Source organism: Hemiscyllium ocellatum, chromosome 16, assembly GCF_020745735.1.
Source record: "Hemiscyllium ocellatum isolate sHemOce1 chromosome 16, sHemOce1.pat.X.cur, whole genome shotgun sequence".
Taxonomy (NCBI): domain Eukaryota; kingdom Metazoa; phylum Chordata; class Chondrichthyes; order Orectolobiformes; family Hemiscylliidae; genus Hemiscyllium; species Hemiscyllium ocellatum.
Genome location: NC_083416.1, coordinates 54,306,634 through 54,329,583, shown reverse-complemented (window position 1 = coordinate 54,329,583; position 22,950 = coordinate 54,306,634). Strand labels below are relative to the sequence as shown.

Sequence of the window (22,950 nt, the reverse complement as noted above, 5' to 3'; positions counted from 1 at the left end):
TTAAGTGAATTGACTTGTTTAATGAAAGTACACAGAGGAGTTCACCTAGTTTTAATACACAACTACATTATAACTGGAATGTTATGGAGTTGGCTAAGCTTCCAGAAAAGAGTTTTGTAGGCACACTATTCGGTTACAAGAAGATTGTACAAATGACATAGCCTGATCACAGATCAGATCAGGTCAGTTTCAGCTTATGTTCAAACTTGAGAGAAAAATAAGCCAAGTCCAGAATTCTAAGATAGCTAATGTAAATAAAGTTCACATAATTAGAGAATACAGCTCACATGACTATTAAAATTTAATCTCCTAGTCTAACCTGGGAACATCACTTTATTTTCAGCATTCATTTGAGTTTGATGTTCTGGTCTTTGTGCCTAATAATTTAGTACAAACTACCTTGTTCCCACTGAGCATATAAAAACTCATAACACGCTTCCATCCCTTACATTCAGGTCAAAGCTGGTCTGGATTCAAAAACCTTGTACTGGCAGAATGGTCAAATAGTATTCCCTCAGCTGGTCGACCATACAATATCCAGTGCCATTACTTTCTTTTGGGGGGGGGTTTACTTGCATGTTTACCCTGGGGAATAGAGTGGCATTAATAATTAAATCCCAATTACATGCCCCCAGATCCCATCAAACATGGGAAACTTCTGTCGCTGTTATATGAAACAAAGCCATGACAGTTCAGTAAATAACAAGTCAAGCTTCCAATAACAACTGCTCAAAATAGTCAGACGTCTAGAGTAGATCAAAGACACACCATTCAGTTACATGAACTGACAAATGTATCAAAACAAGCTTCTTTCAACTTGCTGTTAACTAGCTTCACTATTCAATCATGCAATCAACACCTCGCACATTAATTGTCTTCTCTTATAATATTTAGAAAATTAATTAGCAAGTGTCAATAAATAAATCATTGTTTATGTATTAATGTAGAATTGTTACTCAATTAGAAAGTAGCAGTAACATCTGGCAACAAAAATGCAATTCTAGTGATGTATGCTGGCCTACAGAAGCCAGATGTCATCTTCAGTGCCTATTGTTCTAGTTGAATGTTAACAGCACAAAGCTGCTATCGATTACGATCCTGCAATTCAGAAAAACAGCAATTTTCACAGCATGTATAAAAAATTGGCCCATGCTGCACATAATCTTCCTGCTACTCCTCTATTAGCATACCCTTTTATAGCTTTCTGATGTGTTCTAGCTTTCCCTGACATCTTTACTCCATTTCCCATAGGAAAAGAAACACACATTGCGATACAAGAGTGGGTGCTCACAGAGAATGAGAGGCAGACACGATAAATAAAACCAAATATTGGGCCAGCCGGTCCCATCAATGAATGAAGTGTTAAAGCAAGCAAATAAAAAAGTCTTGCTTTAAATAGCCATGAACAGAGCCTAAAATGACTACCGCAACTACCAAAACAGCCAGAGGCAAATATTTTATTCAAGGCAAATTGGCTATTTTTGTTCAGATTGGATTGCGCTGGGCTAATCAAAAGTAACAACTAAATATGCTGTCTTTGGAACTCAGGGCATCAATTACTAGAGAAAACTTTAAGGAGAGTTGACTTAAGAAAAGTATGAGAAACTATAATACTGACTATGGTCTTAGTGATTCAAAACTAATTGCAACACATGCCAAAAGCAATTACAACAGTCAATGGAAAGTGATTTTACTCATAACTTTGGTTATTTATGGATATGTTATGTATTTTCCTCAGATTTCAATAAGGTTCCATCAAGATATCGGATAGATGTGAATAAGCCTGATAGGCCTGCTCTTAAATGCACAAACATAACCTGTATTTTCAGCCTTTATTATTTTAACATGGAGCCTTTAATACATATAAATGTATAAACTCAGATGTGTTGGTGTAGCATTTTACATAAAGGCATTTGCTCTTCAATCTCAAATACAATTAAAATTTGAAATATTTCAATTCTTAGGTCACAAGTTTATTATGAAAAACAAGTAGCAGACCTCAGTCATGATTCCATAAAGAGGAAAGAATGAATGATTTGATTCGTACAATTAAACATATGGATATTATGACAAAATAAGGGAAAAATAGTAGAGACAGAAATTAAATTAAACAGTATTCCCTGAAACAAGATTTCAGTACTCTCACAAATAAAGAGGCCTTTATACTTTTGAATGTTCTTTTAAGCTCCATTGATTGTTTACTGCTATTTTTATTTATCTACAAGTCATGCTTAGTAACGCTATAGCTAAAAGAAAAATTATCACGAGGTGCAGTTTTTAATGTTTACATCTTTATCTCTGCAATCTCTGGGGGAAAAAAAAGCAAAAGTAACTTGTCTACAAACAGGTCTAGGCTCAAACCATGGCTCTTAACCCATAACTTTCACACATCAGCATGCATTGATGAACTGGTGCTCAAAAGGAACAATGTGATATTTGCAGAGTTTGTACTTATTATGGCACGTCTTTTGGTCCGTGAAGACAGGTTTCTGAATGTTTGAGACTCTTTCTTGTAATTTGAAGTTACTGTTGCTCTTCCAATTTTGTCAGGCATACTTTTAATTCATGGCAATACTGTACATAAGATTTTACAGGAAGTAATCTGGGGTGCGACGGGTAACATGTGGTTCACCTCTGCGAGGCGCTGGATCAAACTGCAGGCTATTGAAATGGGAAAAACAAACATTTTATCATTCAAATATACAGTCCATAAGTAAAAACTTAAAACTAGTTGCATCAAATACTGCTCAAGGAGACTAATGCAAATATTGTGACTGGTCACAGTACAAGCCACAAATCTGACCATGTAGCATTATGACATTAGATTGAGAAACAAGCAAACAGGGGAAAAAAGCAACTTCACTCCTTCCATCCTAAAAGCAAGAGCTAAATATACATGGAAACAGATGTACTCTTAAAACTAACAAACAATGTGAAGCCATATAGATGGTTAGGCGAAAATTCCACTGATCTAAAGCCTGAAAAAAGCACCACTTAATTCAGTTGACTTGGGCCAAGGAAGAGCAGGAAATGAGGGGGAAAAGAATTGGGTGGACATGGAGGTGCGCACACCAAATGGGTAGTGGGTGCAGTGCCTAGAAAAGGAGCAGCCAGTGAAGGAGGAGGGAAAACTGAAATCTCTATCTTTAATGTGAACAAATGGTGATTTTATTTCCCTGCCAGTGAGCAAATTAGGAACAAGGGCATGTCACAACTCTCAGGGAAAAAATACATTGAAGTATTTCACAATGTAAGAATCACACATACCTTGCAGTGATTTGGGGAACACGAAAAAAATCATGGAACTAAATTAACAGTATTACAACTGTTGGCAAGTCAGCAAGATTCTCAATTCAAAATAGTATTCAAAATCCACTCAGCTCTCACCCACGAATCAGCAACTCTCTTACACAACTTAAAATGAAGCCTTAGTTTACAAGTAAATTCCAAAAATTGATAAGATTAAAAAATTTAATGATGAATTAGTCTTTATACAACTCTGACAAAGAACAATGAACAATATTTAATCTTTCATATACTTACAAAGAGTATTTAAGGGTATCATCAAGTTCCATTATTGCAGCTTGATTGCCACAACGATAACAGTAGTTTGGAGCACTGAAGATGGTTACTACATTACGATCATGACACCAGTTATAACCCTATTAACAAAAATTCTGTTATTAACATTGATTCAGAGAACCTACTGCAATGCAAGAAAAAACATTGAACACAGACACTCCTATTCAATGATTCAAACTCCTCAGTGGAGGGCCACTGTTTGACACTCCAAATAAACATCAACAGCCAATGTGATTATAGCACTCTTGTTGTTAGATTGGATGCATTTGTGGAGTAAGGACCATGCCCTTTTATTTTCCATGTTTAAAATCTGAAAACAAATGAGAAAGTTATTTTGAAGCCAGTGTTTGAAAGGGTGTCTGCAATTTTGAAAAGTTACTTGATACCAATGCCAAGCATCAAATATAACTTTTAACAAGCTGTAACTGAACAGCTTGGAGCTTTAAACAGGTTACTTAGAGAGAGGTGTTTAGTTCTTCCCCAACTTGGGAATGATGTCTCTGCTCACTGCAGAGAAAACTCTCTAAATCTGGTTAAAACAAGTTTATCTTTCCTGCAACAGCTGTTGTAAGCTGTGACTTTTAACCGATAAGAGAAAAACTTTACATGTAAACTAGTCACGTTGGTGTCTCTTAGGTAAAAACAGGGACTGCAGATGTTGGAAACTAGAGTCTAGATCAGAGTGGTGCTGGAAAAGCACAGGTCAGGCAGCATCAGAGGAGCAGGAAAATCGATGTTTCGGGCAAAAGCCCTTCATCAGAAACAGAGGCAGGGTGCCTGCAGAGTGGAGAGATATATATGAGGGGAGGTGGAGAGAAAGTATCATAGAATACAATGGGTGAATAGGGGTGGGGATGGAGGTGATAGGTCAGAGAGGAGGGTGGAGTGGATAGGTAGAAAAGGAAGATAGGTAGGTAGGACAGGTCATGAGGGCAGTGCTGAGCTGGAAGGTTGGAGCTGGGGTGAGGTGGGGAATGGGGAAACGAGGAAACTGGTGAAATTCACATTGATGCCAATGCCATGGGGTTGAAGTGTTCTGAGGCAGAAGATGAGGCGTTCTTCCTCCAGGCTTTGGGTGGTGAGGGAGCGGTGGTGAAGGCGGCCCAGGACATGCATGTCCTCGGCAGAGTGGGAAGGGGGAGTTGAAATGTTGGGCCACAGGGCGGTGGAGTTGATGGTGCAGGTGTCCCGGAGATGTTCCCTGAAGCACTCTGCTAGGGACATCTAGTCTCCCCTATATACAGGAGACTGCATCGGGAGCAACGGATGCAATAAATGATATTGGTGGATGCGCAGGCAAAACTTTGATGGATGTGGAAGGCTCCTTTGGGGCCTTGGATGGAGGTGAAGGAGGTGGTATGGGCGCAGGTCTTGCAATTTCTGCAGTGGCAATTCGGCCGAGGTCATGCATGTCCTGGGCCTCCTCCACCGCCGCTACCTCACCACCCGACACCTGGTGGAAGAACGCCTCATCTTCCGCCTCGGAACACTTCAACCCCATGGCATCAATGTGGATTTCACTAGTTTCCTCGTTTCCCCATCCCCCAACTCACCCCAGCTACAAACTTCCAGCTCAGCACCACCCTCATGACCTATCCTACCTGCCTGTCTTCCTTTCTACCTATCCACTCCACCCTCCTCTCTGACTTATCACCTCCATCTCACCCCCATTCACCTATTGTTCTCTATGCTACTTTCTCCCCACCCCTTCTCATTTATCTCTCCACTCTGCAGGCACCCTGCCTCTAATCCTTATGAAGGGCTTTTGTCCGAAACGTTGATTTTCCTGCTCCTCGGATGCTGCATGACCTGCTGTGCTTTTCCAGCACCACCTAACCTTGTATCTCTTAACAACCAGTGGAAGCATCCAGACAGACAACTGAGGCAACCCACTGGCAAACAAAAGACTTAAGGATCAACTCAATAACAGTGTGTGGGAACAAAGATCACTGAAATACCTTTCCAGTTTTTCCCCCCTGCCTGCAAACTATTTATCCCATTTGTTTGCCTGTGCACACATGTATGTGGAACTGGCAGAAATAAGGTTGTTACAGTTTAACTGCTAGTATTACAAACCAACAGCTTACTTGCAGCTAATCCATTTACTTGTAATATGTACTGATTGCTGTGTAGCACAGAAACCTGCTCTGTGCTTTCCAGTAGTCTGGGTTTGAAAGTCAGGTAATTTTGAAAATCTTGGATACTTGTAAATTTCTTTTCACTTCTGTGATAACTCCAGAAATGGCAGGACTTGATTTCCAGTGCACTACCCTCATGAGTCATAACAAGGGTAGAGCCATTTCCATAAATCACATTGCTGTCCAAGCCATGCATGGCATCTTCAACATATCAGTGATCCTCAATCTCAGGGCAATTCTGAGCTATCTAGACTGTCTTCATTCATCTGTGGTTATTAGTTTCGACCAGCAGTAATTCAGTCGCCTAAACAGATCCAGTTCCTTCTTTTCCTACATACACTTTACCCTACTATTTGAGGCCCTTGTCCTGCAAGCCCACAATAGAAAAGACTCCATCCTCCAAAAAGGGATCATAAAGACTTGATGGATCATTCGTTAGCACTGAAGAATCTGGTTTCACTTCCTTAGATGATGGGTATAATATAATGTTGTATGTCTTTATGCAAGATTTATTCTTCGTACATATAAAATATTAACGTGTGCCTCGTACCTCCATTACCAGCTGATGAGCTCGTGAGACCAATGTAAGGCCATTAGCATGGTTAAATGTCTCAGAAATATCCTGACCAAAGGTGTAGCCAGCACCCCTGGGAGAAATACCCCAACCTCCACGATCATCTGGATCGGACCATAACAAGTCACACATTGGACCCTGAAAACAAGAGGTAAAAAAAATTAGAACCAGAATTTTCATTAGCCACCCTGACAGCAAATACTAACAATTTTGAAAGCATACCTCATGTGGAACTTCCTGAAGGCGATCAAGTGCTCGAATGTGATCCAGTGTATCTATAGAAGGCGAAAGGCCTCCATGGAGACAGAAAATCTATTGGGGATGAAAAGGAGCAGCATTTATTTTTAAGACATGCAACAGCCTGAACTTATATAAATAACTTTGCATGCTTTCAAAATCAAAGCAAAAGATTGTTACATTTTGTTAATAGCAGGTAAGGATGGGGCCAGTGCACTGTTGCAAGCAATCTTTTAGCAACTAGTGTAAATAAATGTACAATGTTGACATGTGAATCATATTAAATAAGCTGATTTGATATATTTTTCCTTTACTGCACAACTAATTAAACCAATTTTAAATTTTCAGGCTACATAAAACACTACTATTACACAAATAGATTTCAGTGTCTGGCCTTAAATCCACATATTGAAAAGCTATTCACCTGGCCATCAACCAAGGCAGTGAGCGGAAGATAATCAAAGAGATCTGTAAAATATTTCCACACATTGGCATTTCCATATTTCCTTAGACATTCATCGTAGAAACCATATACTTGTGTAATTTGTCTGCTTTCATGATTCCCTCTAAGTATTGTGATACGTTCACGATAACGTACCTAAAACAAAATCATCTTTATATCAGTAAAACCACAGACATTAACATCTAATGTGACAGTAGAAACAAGTGCTGTAATTCCTTGAGTTAATAAAGATAGGCAAACAGTGAGTTTGTGTACTTTTTGAAACACTCTTCGTATACTAAAAATGAAGATTTTTTTTCAAACCTACAAAAGGATAGATTAATTTCACTAAGAAACTCATGCTGTCAGCATTCAGCCACCCTAAACTTCTACATTTCCACCCAAGGCTTGACATTTGATTCCAACCTAGAAAATTACTTTGATGTTGTTTTAACACTTTCTACAGACAATGGCCATATTTTTACAAGGTAGCACAGATTAGAAAACAGTTTCATCTTAGTGACAGCCATTTATAAAACTTTTAAAACATCACATGGAAATCTAACTAACCCCTTTTTGAGGGGAAAAAAAAAGCTTCATTACAGTGTTTCCCTACTGGCGGGTTAGGTATGCAACCTGCCAAAGGAGACAAACCACCAAATGGAGAAATAGCTCTCAGGGTGAAATCACTCATGAAACAATTAAGTGCATTATCAATGTACAGTCACTTTAAAACATCCAATGCATACACTGTAGAACATAAAAATAATGTGGAACCTTTGGGTAAAATGACCTGCATCTAAGATTCCACTCCTCCCTGCTATATTGAAATGAGAACACACAAACTTGCTCTCATCACCACATACCGAAGAACTATACTTCAGAAACTCAATATAAGGAAACAGTGCTCTAAACGTAACATAATATTATGACAGAAAATTAAATAGAGAAACCACAAACCATTATCAAAAATATTGTACAATGAGTCCCCGGGCTGTGAGCAAGTTCCATTCTGGAGTCCGTGCATAAGTCAATTTGTCCACAAATCAGAACACTAGGCTATGATTTCCAGTCATCAGATCTTCAAAGCATTATTTTGGAGATTTTACTTACTGTACCTTGATTTTTATCTGTAAATGGAAGCCAGTCCAGCCAAGTGGCATCCTTCTATAACATGATGCTGCATTCTTGTGCAACCCCATGTTAGAGAAAAACCATACTTTAGAAACAGTGCTTAAGGTGTTGGCAGTGTAATGACATTAACGTTTTAAAAGTTTGCACGTTAGAAACAGTGCCCCCAATTCATCAGTTGCGTTAACGAAATGTGTTATGGCAGAACAACCTGTAGTGTAAAATTCCACTCTATAACATCAATGCAGGACAATGCAATGCAACCAAAACGCAAGTCCTGGAAACATTCGTATATCAGGTCTTTTAAAATTACACCTCTATAAGGGCTTGCATTCATACATCGAGAACCTCCTGTATACTTCAAAAAGGTTATTCAGCAACTTAATCAGCAGTATCAAATCTGCAACATCATATAGCAGAGCTAACTTCATAGACTCTATCAGAGCATGTTAGAATTTTAACACTTCATAAACAGAAGTTACAGATACCTTAAGAGCTACAAGGAGTGTAACTGTTTCAACTGAATAATAACCTCGGTCAACATAATCTCCCATAAAAAGATAATTTGTGTCTGGTGATTTCCCTCCGATTCTAAAAAGTTCCATAAGGTCATGAAATTGCCCGTGAACATCTCCACAGACTGTGACAGGACATCGCACATCTTGTACATTTGACTCCTTTGTCAAAATTTCTTTAGCCTAAAAGAAAAAGAAAAATTGAAGAAATTAGTTTAAAAGGTATTTGCACAATTAAATAAAGCATTGCAGTTGCTGACTTTAGCATCAATGCTCAGCATTTCCAAAAATAGACATGACCTATATTAATTTCAAGCACAAGAATCAAAGATACAACTTTTTATATTTCCAAGTTTTTACTCTGAATTTCAAAATCAGTCATTTCTCCGTATCTGCAAGGGTTCCATCAGAGAACCCCCATGAAAGAGGAAATTCACAAACGTGGAGTTTGTTTAAAACATTAAAAATAGGATAAAAATCACAGATACAAGATTTTTGCCTGTCAACGCTGATTTTTGATGTTACTTACTTTTTGGCATGGATAAGTGAATTCATGAGTCATAATATCGCAGATACAGAGGATTTACATTTTGATCTTTAATTTTGAATAGTCAACTGATGGTTACTATTACCATTTATTCTCAACTAGTGAATACCATCAATTTCATTTTAAAACTTATGCCCCAACATTGGTGTGCTCTTCCACTACATCATACATATGATAAATTCCCATATTCAGCTATGTATTTTTTCCACAGACACAGATAGAAGGTAAAAATGTTACCCTACCAGCAACTGCAGAATGATATAAATAAATTCAATCCACCCAGCAAATCAATTACTAGTTTCTTTAAAGTAAAAAATGGATGCTGATTGCCAATATTATGTACATTTGAAAGTAGTAAGTGCCAGATTCCCCTTTCCTCATCGATTTTACTCCAATTTGAGGATTCCTGCATCGAGTCATACAGCACAGAAACAGACCCTTCAGCCCAACCACTTCTAAAGATATTGTGCATCTCATGACCTTCAAATATTTGATAGTTCAAGGAGATGCTAACCAGTGTGAATATTTTTAGAATTCTAAAATTAGTCAGAGATACAGCACAAAGATTGCCAACTCACGAATATTTTTAGTCTTTCAAGTCAGTTAAAGTAATTCAATATGAAGATTCATGTTGGATAACTGATTTGATACTTTAGGAATCAGTTCATTTTCAGCCATGGCTCAGTTGGTAACATATTTGTATGTGAATCACAAAGTTCAGGATTCATGTCCATTCGAAAGTTTAACTACAGAAATCAAAGTTTGAGGAATACTGTACTGTTGGAGATGCTACGTTTCAATAAGAAAAAGAAAGTAAAAGGGGAGTTATGCATAGTGTCAAGGGCAATATTCATCTCTGAACCACAGGAAATTACTTTCTGGTTGGGTTGTGACATTGCTGTTGTGGAAGTGGAGTGGACTTTTAAGCTACAGCAATAACTACACTTTAAAGATGATGTTGTTGTCTGTTACACACTTTAGCTAGAGTCACAGAGTCAGAGATGTACAGCACAGAAACAGACCGTTCCGTCCAACTAGTCCACACTGACTAGATATCCTAAATTAATCTCGTCCCATTGGCCAGCACTTAGTCCATATCCCTCTATACAGATTCTATTCATATACCCATCAAGATGCCTTTTAAATGTTGTAATTGTACCAGCTTCCACCACTTCCTCTGGCAGTTCATTCCATTCACACACCACTTTCTGCGGTGAAAACGTTGCCCCTTAGGTCCTTTTAGGTCTTTCACCCCCCCCCTCACCCTATACCTATGCCCTCAAGTTCTGGACTCCCTCACCATATGGAAGAGACCTTATCTATTTATCCTATCCAGGCCCCTCATGATTTCATAAACCCCAATAAGGTCACCCCTCAACCTCCAACGGTCCAAGGAAAACTGCCCCAGCCTATTCGGCCTCAAATCCTCCAACGCTGGTAACATTCTTGTAAATCTTTCCTGAACCCTTTCACGTTTCACAGCATCCTTCCTCTAGGAGGGAGATCAGAATTGCACATGAAAGTGGCCTAGCCAATGTCTTGAAGGCCGCAACTTGGCCTCCCAACTCCTATACTCCATGCTCTGACCAATAAAGGAAAGCATAAACTAAATGATTCTGAAAAAGCATTCTTTTCTTTGTCATTTTCTTTGTCGTCTTTTAAGTCACCTAGCCACATGCACGTGCCTGTTTTCCAAGGAGCTTCTACATCTCGATCACTAACTATAAAAGGGCCTATGGAAATCAGCACATCTAAAGAACTGTGAAGTAACAGCTTTCTTCTGTCTTGGTACAAATCCTTGACTAATTCTCAGGAAATCTACTATTAGAAGATGCCAGAATAAACTACCTCAAAAAGGTTTCAATTCATCCTAAAATACGAGACGAATTGACATTTCCAAATAATCGCTTGAACAAAATCACCAAACTAGTGTCTTTCTATAGTTTTCATGCGAAGAAACCCTGATAAACTTTCCAATCTAAATCTGAAACAGCTCAACTATATTACCTCTCAACTCCCAAAAATTAATTCCAGAATCAACACAAAAACAATACCATTCCTGAGAAAAGTCAATTATATACCACAGATACAAATTATTGAGCAAATCTGAAGCAGTTTAGAAATTGAGAAAGTAGATAAAGGCAGTGTTCCATTCTGGCAAGAAAGTAATACCAGTTGCTATGCTTTGAATAAGTCCATAAGTCAGTCCATGGGGCTATAAAAATCAACCACCTGTAAACTAACAGTTGTATGCATTTTTCGATGGCATAATTGATATAACTAAAATTAAAGACATCAGTTGATACTTAGTAATAGTTGAAACTCTAAATTTCCAAACAAAAAGTAGGAAAATATTGCTAAACTATGCTTATTCACATGCAATCACCAGCCATGTTTAACCAGCTTTTAGATGAATGGCAAAATTACATTAGTACATCACTCAATAGAAAAATAAACCAGATCAGCCCCACCTTACTAGGCAAAATACTCCACGAGTTGCCCAGAATAAAATGGTCAAATTTGTCTTTCTAATTGGCATTGACTAACTTTAAAGACTCGTGGTGTAATTATTCAATATTTTACAATTTTCCCACTAATGGAATTTATAACTTCAAATACATTTCAATTAGTTGCTCTAAATGTTAATAAAAGGATCCATTTACTTAATATAAAACATTTACAGATTCTGAAGCGCCACAAATTTAATCACTAAATTTCCAAGGAATCACATTAAAGGGCAGAATGTAGCTTTGGTTAAGATTTGAGTGTTCTAATCTAGTTATGACATTGGTGAACATATTCCCTTCCTTTTTCTCCATTAGCTGTATTTATATTTATCCTGTTAAAACATGCAATGGAGATTTGAAAAGAACTGCTACCACATCAATGCTTAAATTAGAAGGGCTGCATTTGCTGATATATATACAAATTAACATATACATGATTTTAAATGTTTACGTAGCATGCCATGGCATAAGGAATAGTTGGAGTCATATCACTTAGATTTGAAGAACTCCATATCCATCAGTTAAAATTCAAGTGCAATCACATTATTAAGATTCTGAATTGTGGTCAAAAGACTGAATGTGGTAAAGCATTATCCAGCCACAAAACATGTAATTCATCTGTTTCCTGCAGTTGATCAGAATCAGTTATGCCAAATCAAAATAATTAGACAACTGAGAACCTAATTAAGTCAAGAACCTAACAGCTATAAGTAGTTACAACGAAATTGCTACTACCCTAAGTATTCCATGCAGCTCAAAGCTCAATTATATTGATTAAAAAGAATGGTCAATAGGTAAATAAAGTCACATTATTTATCAACTCTTCAAGTACCATCATGGACAGCATTAACAATCAGGTGAAAGTGAAGGCTGCAGATGCTGGAATTCTGAGTCGAAACGTGTGGCGCTGGTAAAGCACACAATCAACTGATGTCACATGCAGATTAGACTCTGTTGGGTTTTTACTAATACTAATACTAATGCAGCATCAGCCACTAGACCTCAGCAAAAAGCATAAAGTTGTCAGAGCAAGTCAAAATGAGTGGGCTCAATATTCCAAAAATAATCCAAGCTTCCCAGAGATGGAAATCTGTCATATTTGTGTGAATGCTCCCAGACCAGGATGAGTAGCAGAATCCTGCTGTTGAGTAGACAGGTCACACTGAAGTATGTAGTATCTAGATTCTGCTAATGCAGATGGTTTCTACCGGTTTACGAGATTCATTCTTCAGGGTGGTTCCAGTGTTCTGAAGGTGGTACCAGTGGGTCAACTTAAACTTTCTCATTGCAAGTGACTCTTATAATACTAGCACTACCTCACTGCCCTCTGCTGGGTTGCTTTCCTGTCTTTCAACAAAAAAAATTCTTTGCGCTAGTCAAGCCACATCAAATACAATCCCTACTCTTTTCCTCCAACCAAAATAAAAACATTTACTCTTGCTACCCAAGTAAGCATCCAGTTGTGCAGGGTATTCAGTATGCAGCCTGCTAATATCCAAATTGCACTTGGATTGCATTAATATGAAAAAGTCTAAAATAATTAAGCCAAAAAAAGAGCAGCTGGATTTTTAATATGAGGATAAAAGGTGAATTGTTATGCTGCACTTTATGGCTTTAAATCATTTTAATGTTCTCCAACTAAACCCATTTGAGTCATCTTGTTGTATCATGGCTACAGATGTTTGGTTCATGGAGGTAGTTTTACAACTGCAATCATTATTATTTCTAATATAGTAGACACATTATCTTTGAATATCATGAAAAACTTTTAAAAATTACAAATATCACAGCTCCTCAACCACTTCTGGTTCCCTTTCTATCACACTTGCATCTAATCAAGTAGTTTATTATTGCAGCCCCATGACAGATAAGCAACCAATTAAAGGTTTGCTCTGACACATTACTTAAAATTGGAGGTAACTTAATCTTATGCATTCAAAGACTCAACTCCATTTAGTCCTTCTTTAGGAAAGAATGGACAGACAATATTCAAGCCAAAATTCATCAAGTGTCTCAGCACACCACAAAGCAAACTGCATCTGTTAAATTACTTAACAAGTCCAGTTTAGAGTAGATGAAAGTAATCGTCAACTTGCACACTTCACAATGAGAGGCAGACCAAGGTGTTTATTTAATGTCTCTACAAAATGTGGCACCTCAAACATTGCAATAACCCTCTGGGTTTAAGTCTACAATCCACATGCATGACACAGCCCCTTAATGAATGTGTGTTCTAATCTTTTTGTTTGTGGCCAATTTAAGCAGGCGGGTTCTTTAATATATTTTCCTGTGTTCACAGTGACTAAAAAGGACAAACTGTGGGCAAATTTACAATGCCACAAACCCTGCTGGCAACTGAGCAAGTTAGCCTTAAACTGTAACTTATGCCTTCTCCCCTTGTTGAGGGATGACCCTTCGTTTTGGGGTGGGGGAGGAGAGAGCGAGAGCAATAAATGCATAGTAGATCAAGATTCCTTTAGTTTCCACCCATAGATACGTTAATGGTATTGCATTCACAAACCCAAGTATAAGCTGCTGTACAAACTGCATTGAAACAGTGATGACTAAATATTAAGATTAAAAATTGTGAACATGTAATAATCATGAAGCAACACAACAGACAAAAAAAATCAGAGAAGTATTGAATAAAAAATTAAAACAATTAAAATTACAAAGATAGTTAAGTGCCAATAATGTAGACATTATCTATAATTTTCATGAGCCTTTCCTCAAAGACCTGAAACATGTAAATAAAGGTGATTTGTTAGACCATTTCACCAGAGTGATTCTGAAGGGTCACTGGACTCAAAACTTGATTCTGCTTTCTCTGCACAGGTGCTGCTGAGTTTTTCCAGCACTTTGTTTTTGTCACCCATGTGGTTGAGGACTAAAATCATGGAATGGCCAGACCACATAAAAATAGGAGTTATTTCCCCAAAAATTAATAGCAAACAAGTCAGGTTATTAAGATTATCTGCTTCTTATTAAAAACCAGCTTTTAAAACAATCCAATTCTCAAATGTCCGTAACTGAGTTTGTTTCAATTACTAGTCCAGACCATATCTATGACATTACCATTCCCCAAACGTCAAATAATCTTGACACTTTTGGAAAAGTATCTGATTCCTCTGTAATTTGAGCTTTTATGTCTCTAGAGAGAAAATTGCTGACTCAGTAAAACCCTCAAATTTAAATAAGAGGCAAATAATGTGTATTCTCAAGCTCTTCACCCCCTCTCTAATCGAAATATTCCATTTAAGTCCTACAAAAGGTACAAAGCCCTGACTATTAGACTAATAACCTCAATAAAAGCCCATTTCTGATAAATATCACATCTTTAGTAATCAAAATAACTGATGGGAAACGTTATATCTCAACTTCAGTTCTCATCAGAATAAATAGCGCCAGCCAAATTAAGGTTCACACATTTCCTATGCTACAGGAAAGGTAACACCATGTCAATTCATATCTTAAACCATTGTAAAATGTACGACATCTCACTATATTGAAATTACATTGGGTGCAAAATTGAGTTTTTAAAAAAATGTATGAGAGTTTGTATGGAAAGGTAACAGCATTTGGCATTGATCTTTGAAGCTATAGGGTCTTACAGCCATTACTTAAGGTTCCTGGATGCTTTCCATATTTAGCATCTAAAAGAATTCCTCAAAAATCCCTACATACATTTTCTACCTTGACAAACAGATTTCCTAAAAATTCAGTACACTTGGTAGGAAGTTCTTCTTGAAACACTAAACTTTAATGCTATTGTTCATTTCATGATTTGTGTGATTAAATTACAATCTTTTGGATTACTTTGATACTCTACATTCACCTTACCTATAGAGAATGCAATACATTTTGTTACCATCTGTTTTAATTACAGACTGACTAAAAAGCTATGTTTCTTCACACTAATATTTAAGCAGTATAACCTCTGTAGACTCAGATTCAAACATCCAAGCATGGTGTTTTGCTTACTGCACTTCAGTGACTGAACATTTAAAGAGAAGTACCTATTATCCATCCCACATTCCTCTCAGTCTCCCTTTGATAAATCTTCATTTTAATAGTTGCCTCTATCAATCCAACCTTGTTTTACTGGCAACTTCCCTCTAATTTATTAATTCTCTTGACATTAAATGCTCAGTCTATGAATCTTCCATCCCTCTCAATACATGTTAATCTCTGAATCCTTCCATGAAGAGTTCTTTAGATCTCCAGCATACGACAAATCTGGTCTTGATATCTACTCCTAGAATACTATGATTTGAAGGTGCCGGTGTTGGACTGGGGTATGCAAAGTTAAAAATCTCAATTCTGTGTTTTATGATCTTATACTCCACAACCACCTGAAGGAGCAGTGCTCCAGAAGTGAGTGCTTCGAAATAAACCTGTTGGACTATAACCTGGTGTTGTGTGATCCCTACCATACCTTGAATTAAAACAACCACAGCTCCATGTTTCAGAATCTAACTTGGAAAAATAATTATTCCTGTTTTATGACAAAGCAGGTTATTCATTTTAGTCTCAAAAGAAAAACATGATGTCAGTAAAGGATATCAAATTGTCAGCCCTCAAACAACCAAATGCAGTGAATAGAAAACAAAAATTGAAACTAACATCACCACCAATATCCTGCATGATCATCCAGATGGCCAGATAAATTTAGCATTCTGCAAGAGTAAAACCAAAGTTATAATAAATAAAATTCTGTTCTTAGAAAGAAAGTCTTTCCCAGAAACACTAATTTGTTTCATTCCATAGATACTGCTCAACCTCAGTATTTCCAGCCTTTTCTACACTGGTTTCAGACTGCCCACAGCGTCTATTGTACTTTATTTTTGTGTTACAGAAAACATTGAAAACTAGCAATGCATGGTACTAAAACACTGGGATATAGCTGACACCCTAGGTGAGCTTCTGACATTATTTGTGTAATCACTATTCCCACCTTAAACATAATCCAAAATCATCCTCAGCATTTGCCGCCGTCCCCACTTTCATGCCTTTGATATTCCAACACATTTATGATCTCCCAAGTTCTACTCTCTCCATGAATTTAAGGTCATTAAACACCCTGCTGCCTGTGTTAACTTACATGGTTACGCTCCCTTATTAATGTGTGCTTACTAATTTACAATACAGTATAAATCTTGTGGCACAATGATAATGACCCTACCTCTAAGCCACAGATTCAAGTCCCACCTGATCAGCTTGATTAAAAATATCTGGAATGATCTTAGTCCCCATTCTTGTAGAATCTCATTCTTGTTTCCAAATCCCTTAATGATCTTGGTCCTCTGGAATCCCCTTCAGTATAACCTTGAGATATTTGCAGCATTCTAATTCTGGTCTCTTGAGCATCCCTGATTTTCATTATTCCACCACTGGTGGCTACATCCTTAGTGGCCTTAGACCCAAGATCTGGTATTTCATGCATAAACCTCTACCTTATTTTCCACCTTGAAGACACTTCTCAAAAATTACACCAGCCAAGTCTTTTACACCTCATCAAATATGTCTTGTGCAGGTAGAGAATATTTTGTTTTATAATACTCTTGGTGAAGTGCCCTGGGAGTTTATTCAGTTTAAGGTTCTCTAACTTTCAAAATAGATTAGTGAGTCTGACATTAATGGTGGGCAAGTTGTTGAAGGGGATTCTGAGAGATAGGATTTAAACACATTTGGAAAGGCAGGGACTGACCAGAAGTATGGCTTTAAACATGGGAAATAGGGTCTCACAACCTTGACTTTTTTTTTAACAGAAGTAACCAAAAAGATTGATGAGGGCACAGCAGTAGATTGTTGTTATTTTTCAAATTAGATGCCTGTCAGCGCCATTGTTCCACAGGAATCAGTGCTGGGCTCACTTTTGTTTGTCATTTATATAAACAATTTAGATGAGAATATCGAAGGTATAGTTAGTAAGTTTGCGGATGACACCAAATTGGTGATGCAGTTGACAGTGAAGGTGGTTAGCTAAGATAAAGGAATCTTATTCAAATAGGCCAATGGGTCGAGAAAAAACTAATGGAGTGTAAATTTAAGGTACAGGTATATCCCCCACTTTTCAACATACACATTACGCAATTTCACTTTTAAGGAAGACCGACATTAGTACCTGCTTTCGCGAATCCAAAGAGGACTTTTGCATTTCTGAAAAACGGCAATACCTTTTCCATTATAAATCATGCACCTTCACTTCACATCATTTTCGCTGATAAAAGGTTTCCTGGAACGCTTCACGTTTGTATAGCAGGGACTGCCTGTATTGTATTCTGGTAATTGGAGCGGCACAGTGGCTCAGTGGTTAGCACTGCTGTTTCAACGCCAGGGAGCCAGGTCCGATTCCTGGCTCGGGCAACTGTCTGTGTGGCGTTTGCACATTCTCCCTGTGTCTGTGTGGGTTTCCTCCAGGTGCTCCGGTTTCCCCTCAGTCCAAAGATGTGCAGGTCAGGTGAATTGGCCATGCTAAATTTTGTCCATAATGTTAGGTGGATTAGTCATGGGTAAATGTCGGGGAATGGGTGGGATACACTTCGGAGGGTCGGTGTGGGCTTGTTGGGCCGAAGGGCTTGTTTCCACACTGTAGGGAATCTAATCTAATCTAATTCCTGACATGAAAACAAGGGCAGGACTTACACAGTTAATAGCAGGGCCCTGGTAGTGTTGTTGAACAGAGACACCTAGGGGTTCAGATACATAGCTTGCCTTCATTGCTCAGACTGAGTACAGGAATTGGGAAGTCATGTTAAAGTTGTACAGGACTTAGTGAAGACTCTTCTGAAGTACCGTGTATAGTTCTAGTCGCCTTGCTATAGGAAAGATATTATAAAATTGGAGACAGTTCAGAAAAGAATTACCAGAATGTTGCCAGGACTAGAGCGTTCAAGTTAGATGGGGAGACTAGATAGGCCTGGGACATTTTTTTTCCCCATCAGAGCACAGGAGGCTAAGGAGTAACCTTATATTGGCATAGATAAGGCGAACAGAGTCATACAGCAAGGAAACAGACCCTTCAGTCCAACTTGTCCGCGTTCACCAGACACACCAATTAACCTAGCCCCATCTGACAACATTTGGCCCAAATCCCTCTAATGTTTTCCTATTCCTATACCCATCTTGATGCCTTTTAGCAGAGGTCTTTACCCTAGGGTGGGGAGTTCAAACTAGGGGACATATTTTTAAGGAGAGAGGAAAAAGACTTGAAAGGGACCCGAGAAGCAAGCTTTTCACAGAGGGACATATGTGGAATGAACTGCCAGAGGTGGTAGATGCAGGTGCAGTTAAAACATTTAAAAGGCATTTGGACAGGTAAACGAATAGGAAAGATTTAGAGGGACATGGGCCAAATGAAGGAAAGTAGGAAACTTTGGTTTAGTTTAGTTCGGGAAACTTGGTCGACATGGATGAGTTGGACCAAAGGGTCTGTGTCCATTCTGAGGAAGGGTCACTCGATGTGAAACTTTAACTCTGAGTCTGTCCACAGATGGTGCTAGACCTGCTGAACTTTTCCAGCAATTTCTGTTTTTGTTTGGGCCTGTTTTTGTGGTTAAACAACAAAACAAATTAGGAATTTCACCATTTTGGTCACTGAGGAAGCTCAGATTTGAAGTTATTAGTAATGACATTTTCTGCCAGCTAAGCAACTAGCAGACATTTTACCACAACAGTAACTATGTGCCAATCCAAAAGACTTAAAACACACTTGTTGGGAAAAAATAACTGGTTAACATTAAATGGTCAAACTTCTGGCCTTGATTGCCAAAGTTAAATAGGCAAGTAATTCAAGCACAATGTTTGAATGCACTGCCATTTACAGGTACACAGAAAAAAAATCTCCAAGTCAAAATGGCAAAGCTACTCTACAAGGCATTATCAGCCAATCAAATAAAATGATCAACAGTTATGTATAACGATCCAACAAAAATCATGATACAATCCATATGATCAATATTTGCATCCTTAAGACTGCCAATCACATTCTGAATTTGGAATTCAACACAAACAGGGGTTGGTGGCAGAAATTTGATAATATTTTTAGGTTCAATGTTAGGAAATACCTGTCATTTGATTTATAAAATAAAAAGGCAAAGGGCTTTTTCTTTCAAAAGCACAACACATTGCTGCAGCTGTTTTCTTAGTAACTTTGAAAACCAATGAAATCAACAACGCACTAAAAATGTAATGATTTGGTGATGCCGGCACTGGACTGGGGTATACAAAGTTAAAAATCACACAGCACAAGGTTATAGTCCAACGGGTTTAATTGGAAGCACACTAGCTTTCGGAGCGTCACTCCTTCATCAGGTGACAGTGGAGGGCTCAATCCTAACAAACAGAATTTATAGCAAAAGTTTACAGTGTGATGTAACTGAAATTATACATTGAAAAATTGATTGTTAAGTCTTTCATTTGTTTGAATACCATGATAGTTTCACTTCTTTCATGTGTAAATCACAAAGCCTTTTTTTAAAAGTTGCATTCGCAGGTTAACTGTTAACAATGGGTGATAGCTAGACAATACGTTGAAGGTGTTAGCCCCCTGTGTTCTCTGTCTAAACCATGATGTTTAGATTGATTCTAATCTAAAAAGAAAGATAACGGTTTTACTTGAATGCATGCAGTTTTTGAGCTCAGAGTTTTACATGAATGCATGCTCAAAAACTGCATGCGTTCAAGTAAAACTCTTATCTTTCTTTTTAGATTAGAATCAATCTAAACATCACAGCATAGACAGAGAACACAGGAGTAAAAACAATGACTGCAGATGCTGGAAACCAGATTCTGGATCAGTGGTGCTGGAAGAGCACAGCAGTTCAGGCAGCATCCAACGAGCAGCGAAATCGACATTTCGGGCAAAAGCCCTTCATCAGGAAGGGCTGATGAAGGGTTTTTGCCCGAAACGTCGATTTTGCTGCTCGTTGGATGCAGCCTGAACTGCTGTGCTCTTCCAGCACCACTGATCCAGAGAACACAGGGGGCTAACACCTTCAACATATTCGAGTAAAAAATGAGGTCTGCAGATACTGGAGATCACAGCTGAAAGTGTGTTGCTGGTCAAAGCACAGCAGGCCAGGCAGCATCTCAGGAATAGAGAATTCGACATTTCGAGCATAAGGGCTTATGCTCGAAACGTTGAATTCTCTATTCCTGAGATGCTGCCTGGCCTGCTGTGCTTTGACCAGCAACACATTTTCACCTTCAACATATTGTCTAGCTATCACCCATTGTTAATACTTAACCTGAGAATGCAACTTTTAAAAAAAGGTTTTGCGGTTTACATATGAAAGAAGTGAAACTATCATGGTATTCAAACAGATGAAAAACTTAATCAATTTTTCAATGTATAATTTCAGTTACATCACACTAACCTTTTGCTATAAATTCTGTGTTAGGATTGAGCCCTCCACAATCACCTGATGAAGGAGTGACGCTCCGAAAGCTAGTGTGCTTCCAATTAAGCCTGTTGGACTATAACCTGGTGCTGTGATTTTTAACTATAATGTAAGCATGTGCATTCCATTCAATGACGTCAATTTGCTTTTAAAGCACACACCTTCCTGTATACCAACCACTGTTGCTTAATGGTGTAATTAATAAAGGCTATGACACACCATTGACAAATCAAGGAAAAGCATTCGATGTGAAAAGAATTATCTACTCCCAAACTCCAGCGAGCATTACAAACACTGTTGATTTGCAAAGACATTAATATGAGACCAAAATGACTGAAATATCTCAGGGCAACACCTGGCATCAGCAGTGATACTTCAATACTGTGTTACACTACAATTTACAGTACATAAAACCATTTTCTTTCCTTTTACTAGTTCAATCTATTCAAGACGCTTCTTCATGCTCTCCTCTGTTACGTGTTCAAATAACCGTACACTTTCCATAACATTATACACAGAAGGATTAAGTACTCAGAGTGACAGCCTCCAATATCGAATTTACGAACTATTCTAACATATTACAATTTTCAAGATCACACAGAACTTAAAAATGAAGACGATAAAACACCAAATTTCGAAATGTTCTACTCTGAGATGTGAAATATGGAAAATGGTTAATGGTCTATTTGGGGATGAGGTGGAGACAGAGAGTGAGCTGTATTTGATATTATTAACTCGAACAATAATGGGTTTATTTTGCCGGGCTCCAGCCGCTGGAAGCGCAGCCCCGGAAGGCGCCATTTTAGGTTCCTCTGCCGTAAAAGCCGACTTTCCGCAGCAAATACAAGCCGGCTCCCCCCTACCCTCAGAGACTCGGCAAACAAACCCACGTTTCTCAAGCTTTCGGTGGAGCATTCCTTTTTTTTTCTTCCCAGAGCCGAGGTTAAGCAACTCCCCGGTGAGGAATCCGCGTTAAGCTCCAACCAGAGGCGGCCGAAATTTTCCGCCGAGGCTCGGGCACTAGGCCGCCCACTGGGGACGGTGACCAGTCACCGAGCCACTCGCCAAACAAGGTCGAGATAAAGCCCCCGGTTTCGCGGCCTCACCTTTTCACATAGTGTCTTCACTTGGCTCTCGGTCAGCTGTTTGCAGTCGTTGAGCTGCTCGATCCACTGGTCCAGCTCCTTGGTAAACGCCTTCTCATCCATCGCTCCCTTTTACCCAAGTACCCGCTGGAGCAACAGGACGGATCTTATGTCAAAGGAGCAGTTTTACCACCCTGTATTTGGAAACCGTGTGTACGCTTCTTCTTGTTTTTTTTTCAAAGAAAACTGTCGAACAGGAGAAAGACGTTGTTGAATGAGCCGGTGCGGCAGTGTACCGTAGGGAGCTGATCAAAACCCTCGCCTCCCTCCAGCTCTGGATCCCTATCCCACAAAATGGCCGCCACCCCGCTGCAATCAGCTTGGCGCATGCGCGTGAATACCGCCGCCCCCTTCAGGGGAAAGAGGAGACTGAAGCACAGCGCATGCGCGCAGACGCCAACATCTCTGCTGAGCGTGACAGTGTCAGTGTGCGATCCAGTGTCACTGTCCATGGTCACTGTACAGTTGACTGTCACTGTCCATGGTCACGGTATGGTCCGGTGTCACTGTCCATGAGTACACTGTCACTGTACAATTCCCTGTCACTGACCTTGGTCACTATTATGGTCCAATGTCACTGTCTATGATCACTGTACAGTTCACTGTCACTGTCCTTGATCACTGCATAGTCCAGTGGCAATATGCATGGTCACTGCACAGACCAACATGTCCATGGTCACTGAGTGGTCCAATCTCACTGTCTATCACCATTCCAATATCACACTGAATGG

The 22,950-nt window shown here is 38.8% G+C and overlaps 1 protein-coding gene across 1 annotated transcript; it reads right to left on the bottom strand.

The window, feature by feature from the left end:
* Positions 1–22,522, bottom strand: LOC132823435 (serine/threonine-protein phosphatase 2A catalytic subunit alpha isoform). The gene is made up of 7 exons (XM_060837273.1): positions 22,181–22,522; positions 8,593–8,802; positions 6,956–7,129; positions 6,517–6,606; positions 6,271–6,432; positions 3,544–3,662; positions 1–2,661 (listed from the first exon to the last, which is right to left on the bottom strand). The coding sequence occupies exons 1-7, from the start codon at positions 22,280–22,282 to the stop codon at positions 2,589–2,591; spliced, it is 930 nt and encodes a 309-aa protein (XP_060693256.1). The 5' UTR covers positions 22,283–22,522; the 3' UTR covers positions 1–2,588.
* Positions 22,523–22,950: the final 428 nt, after the last annotated feature.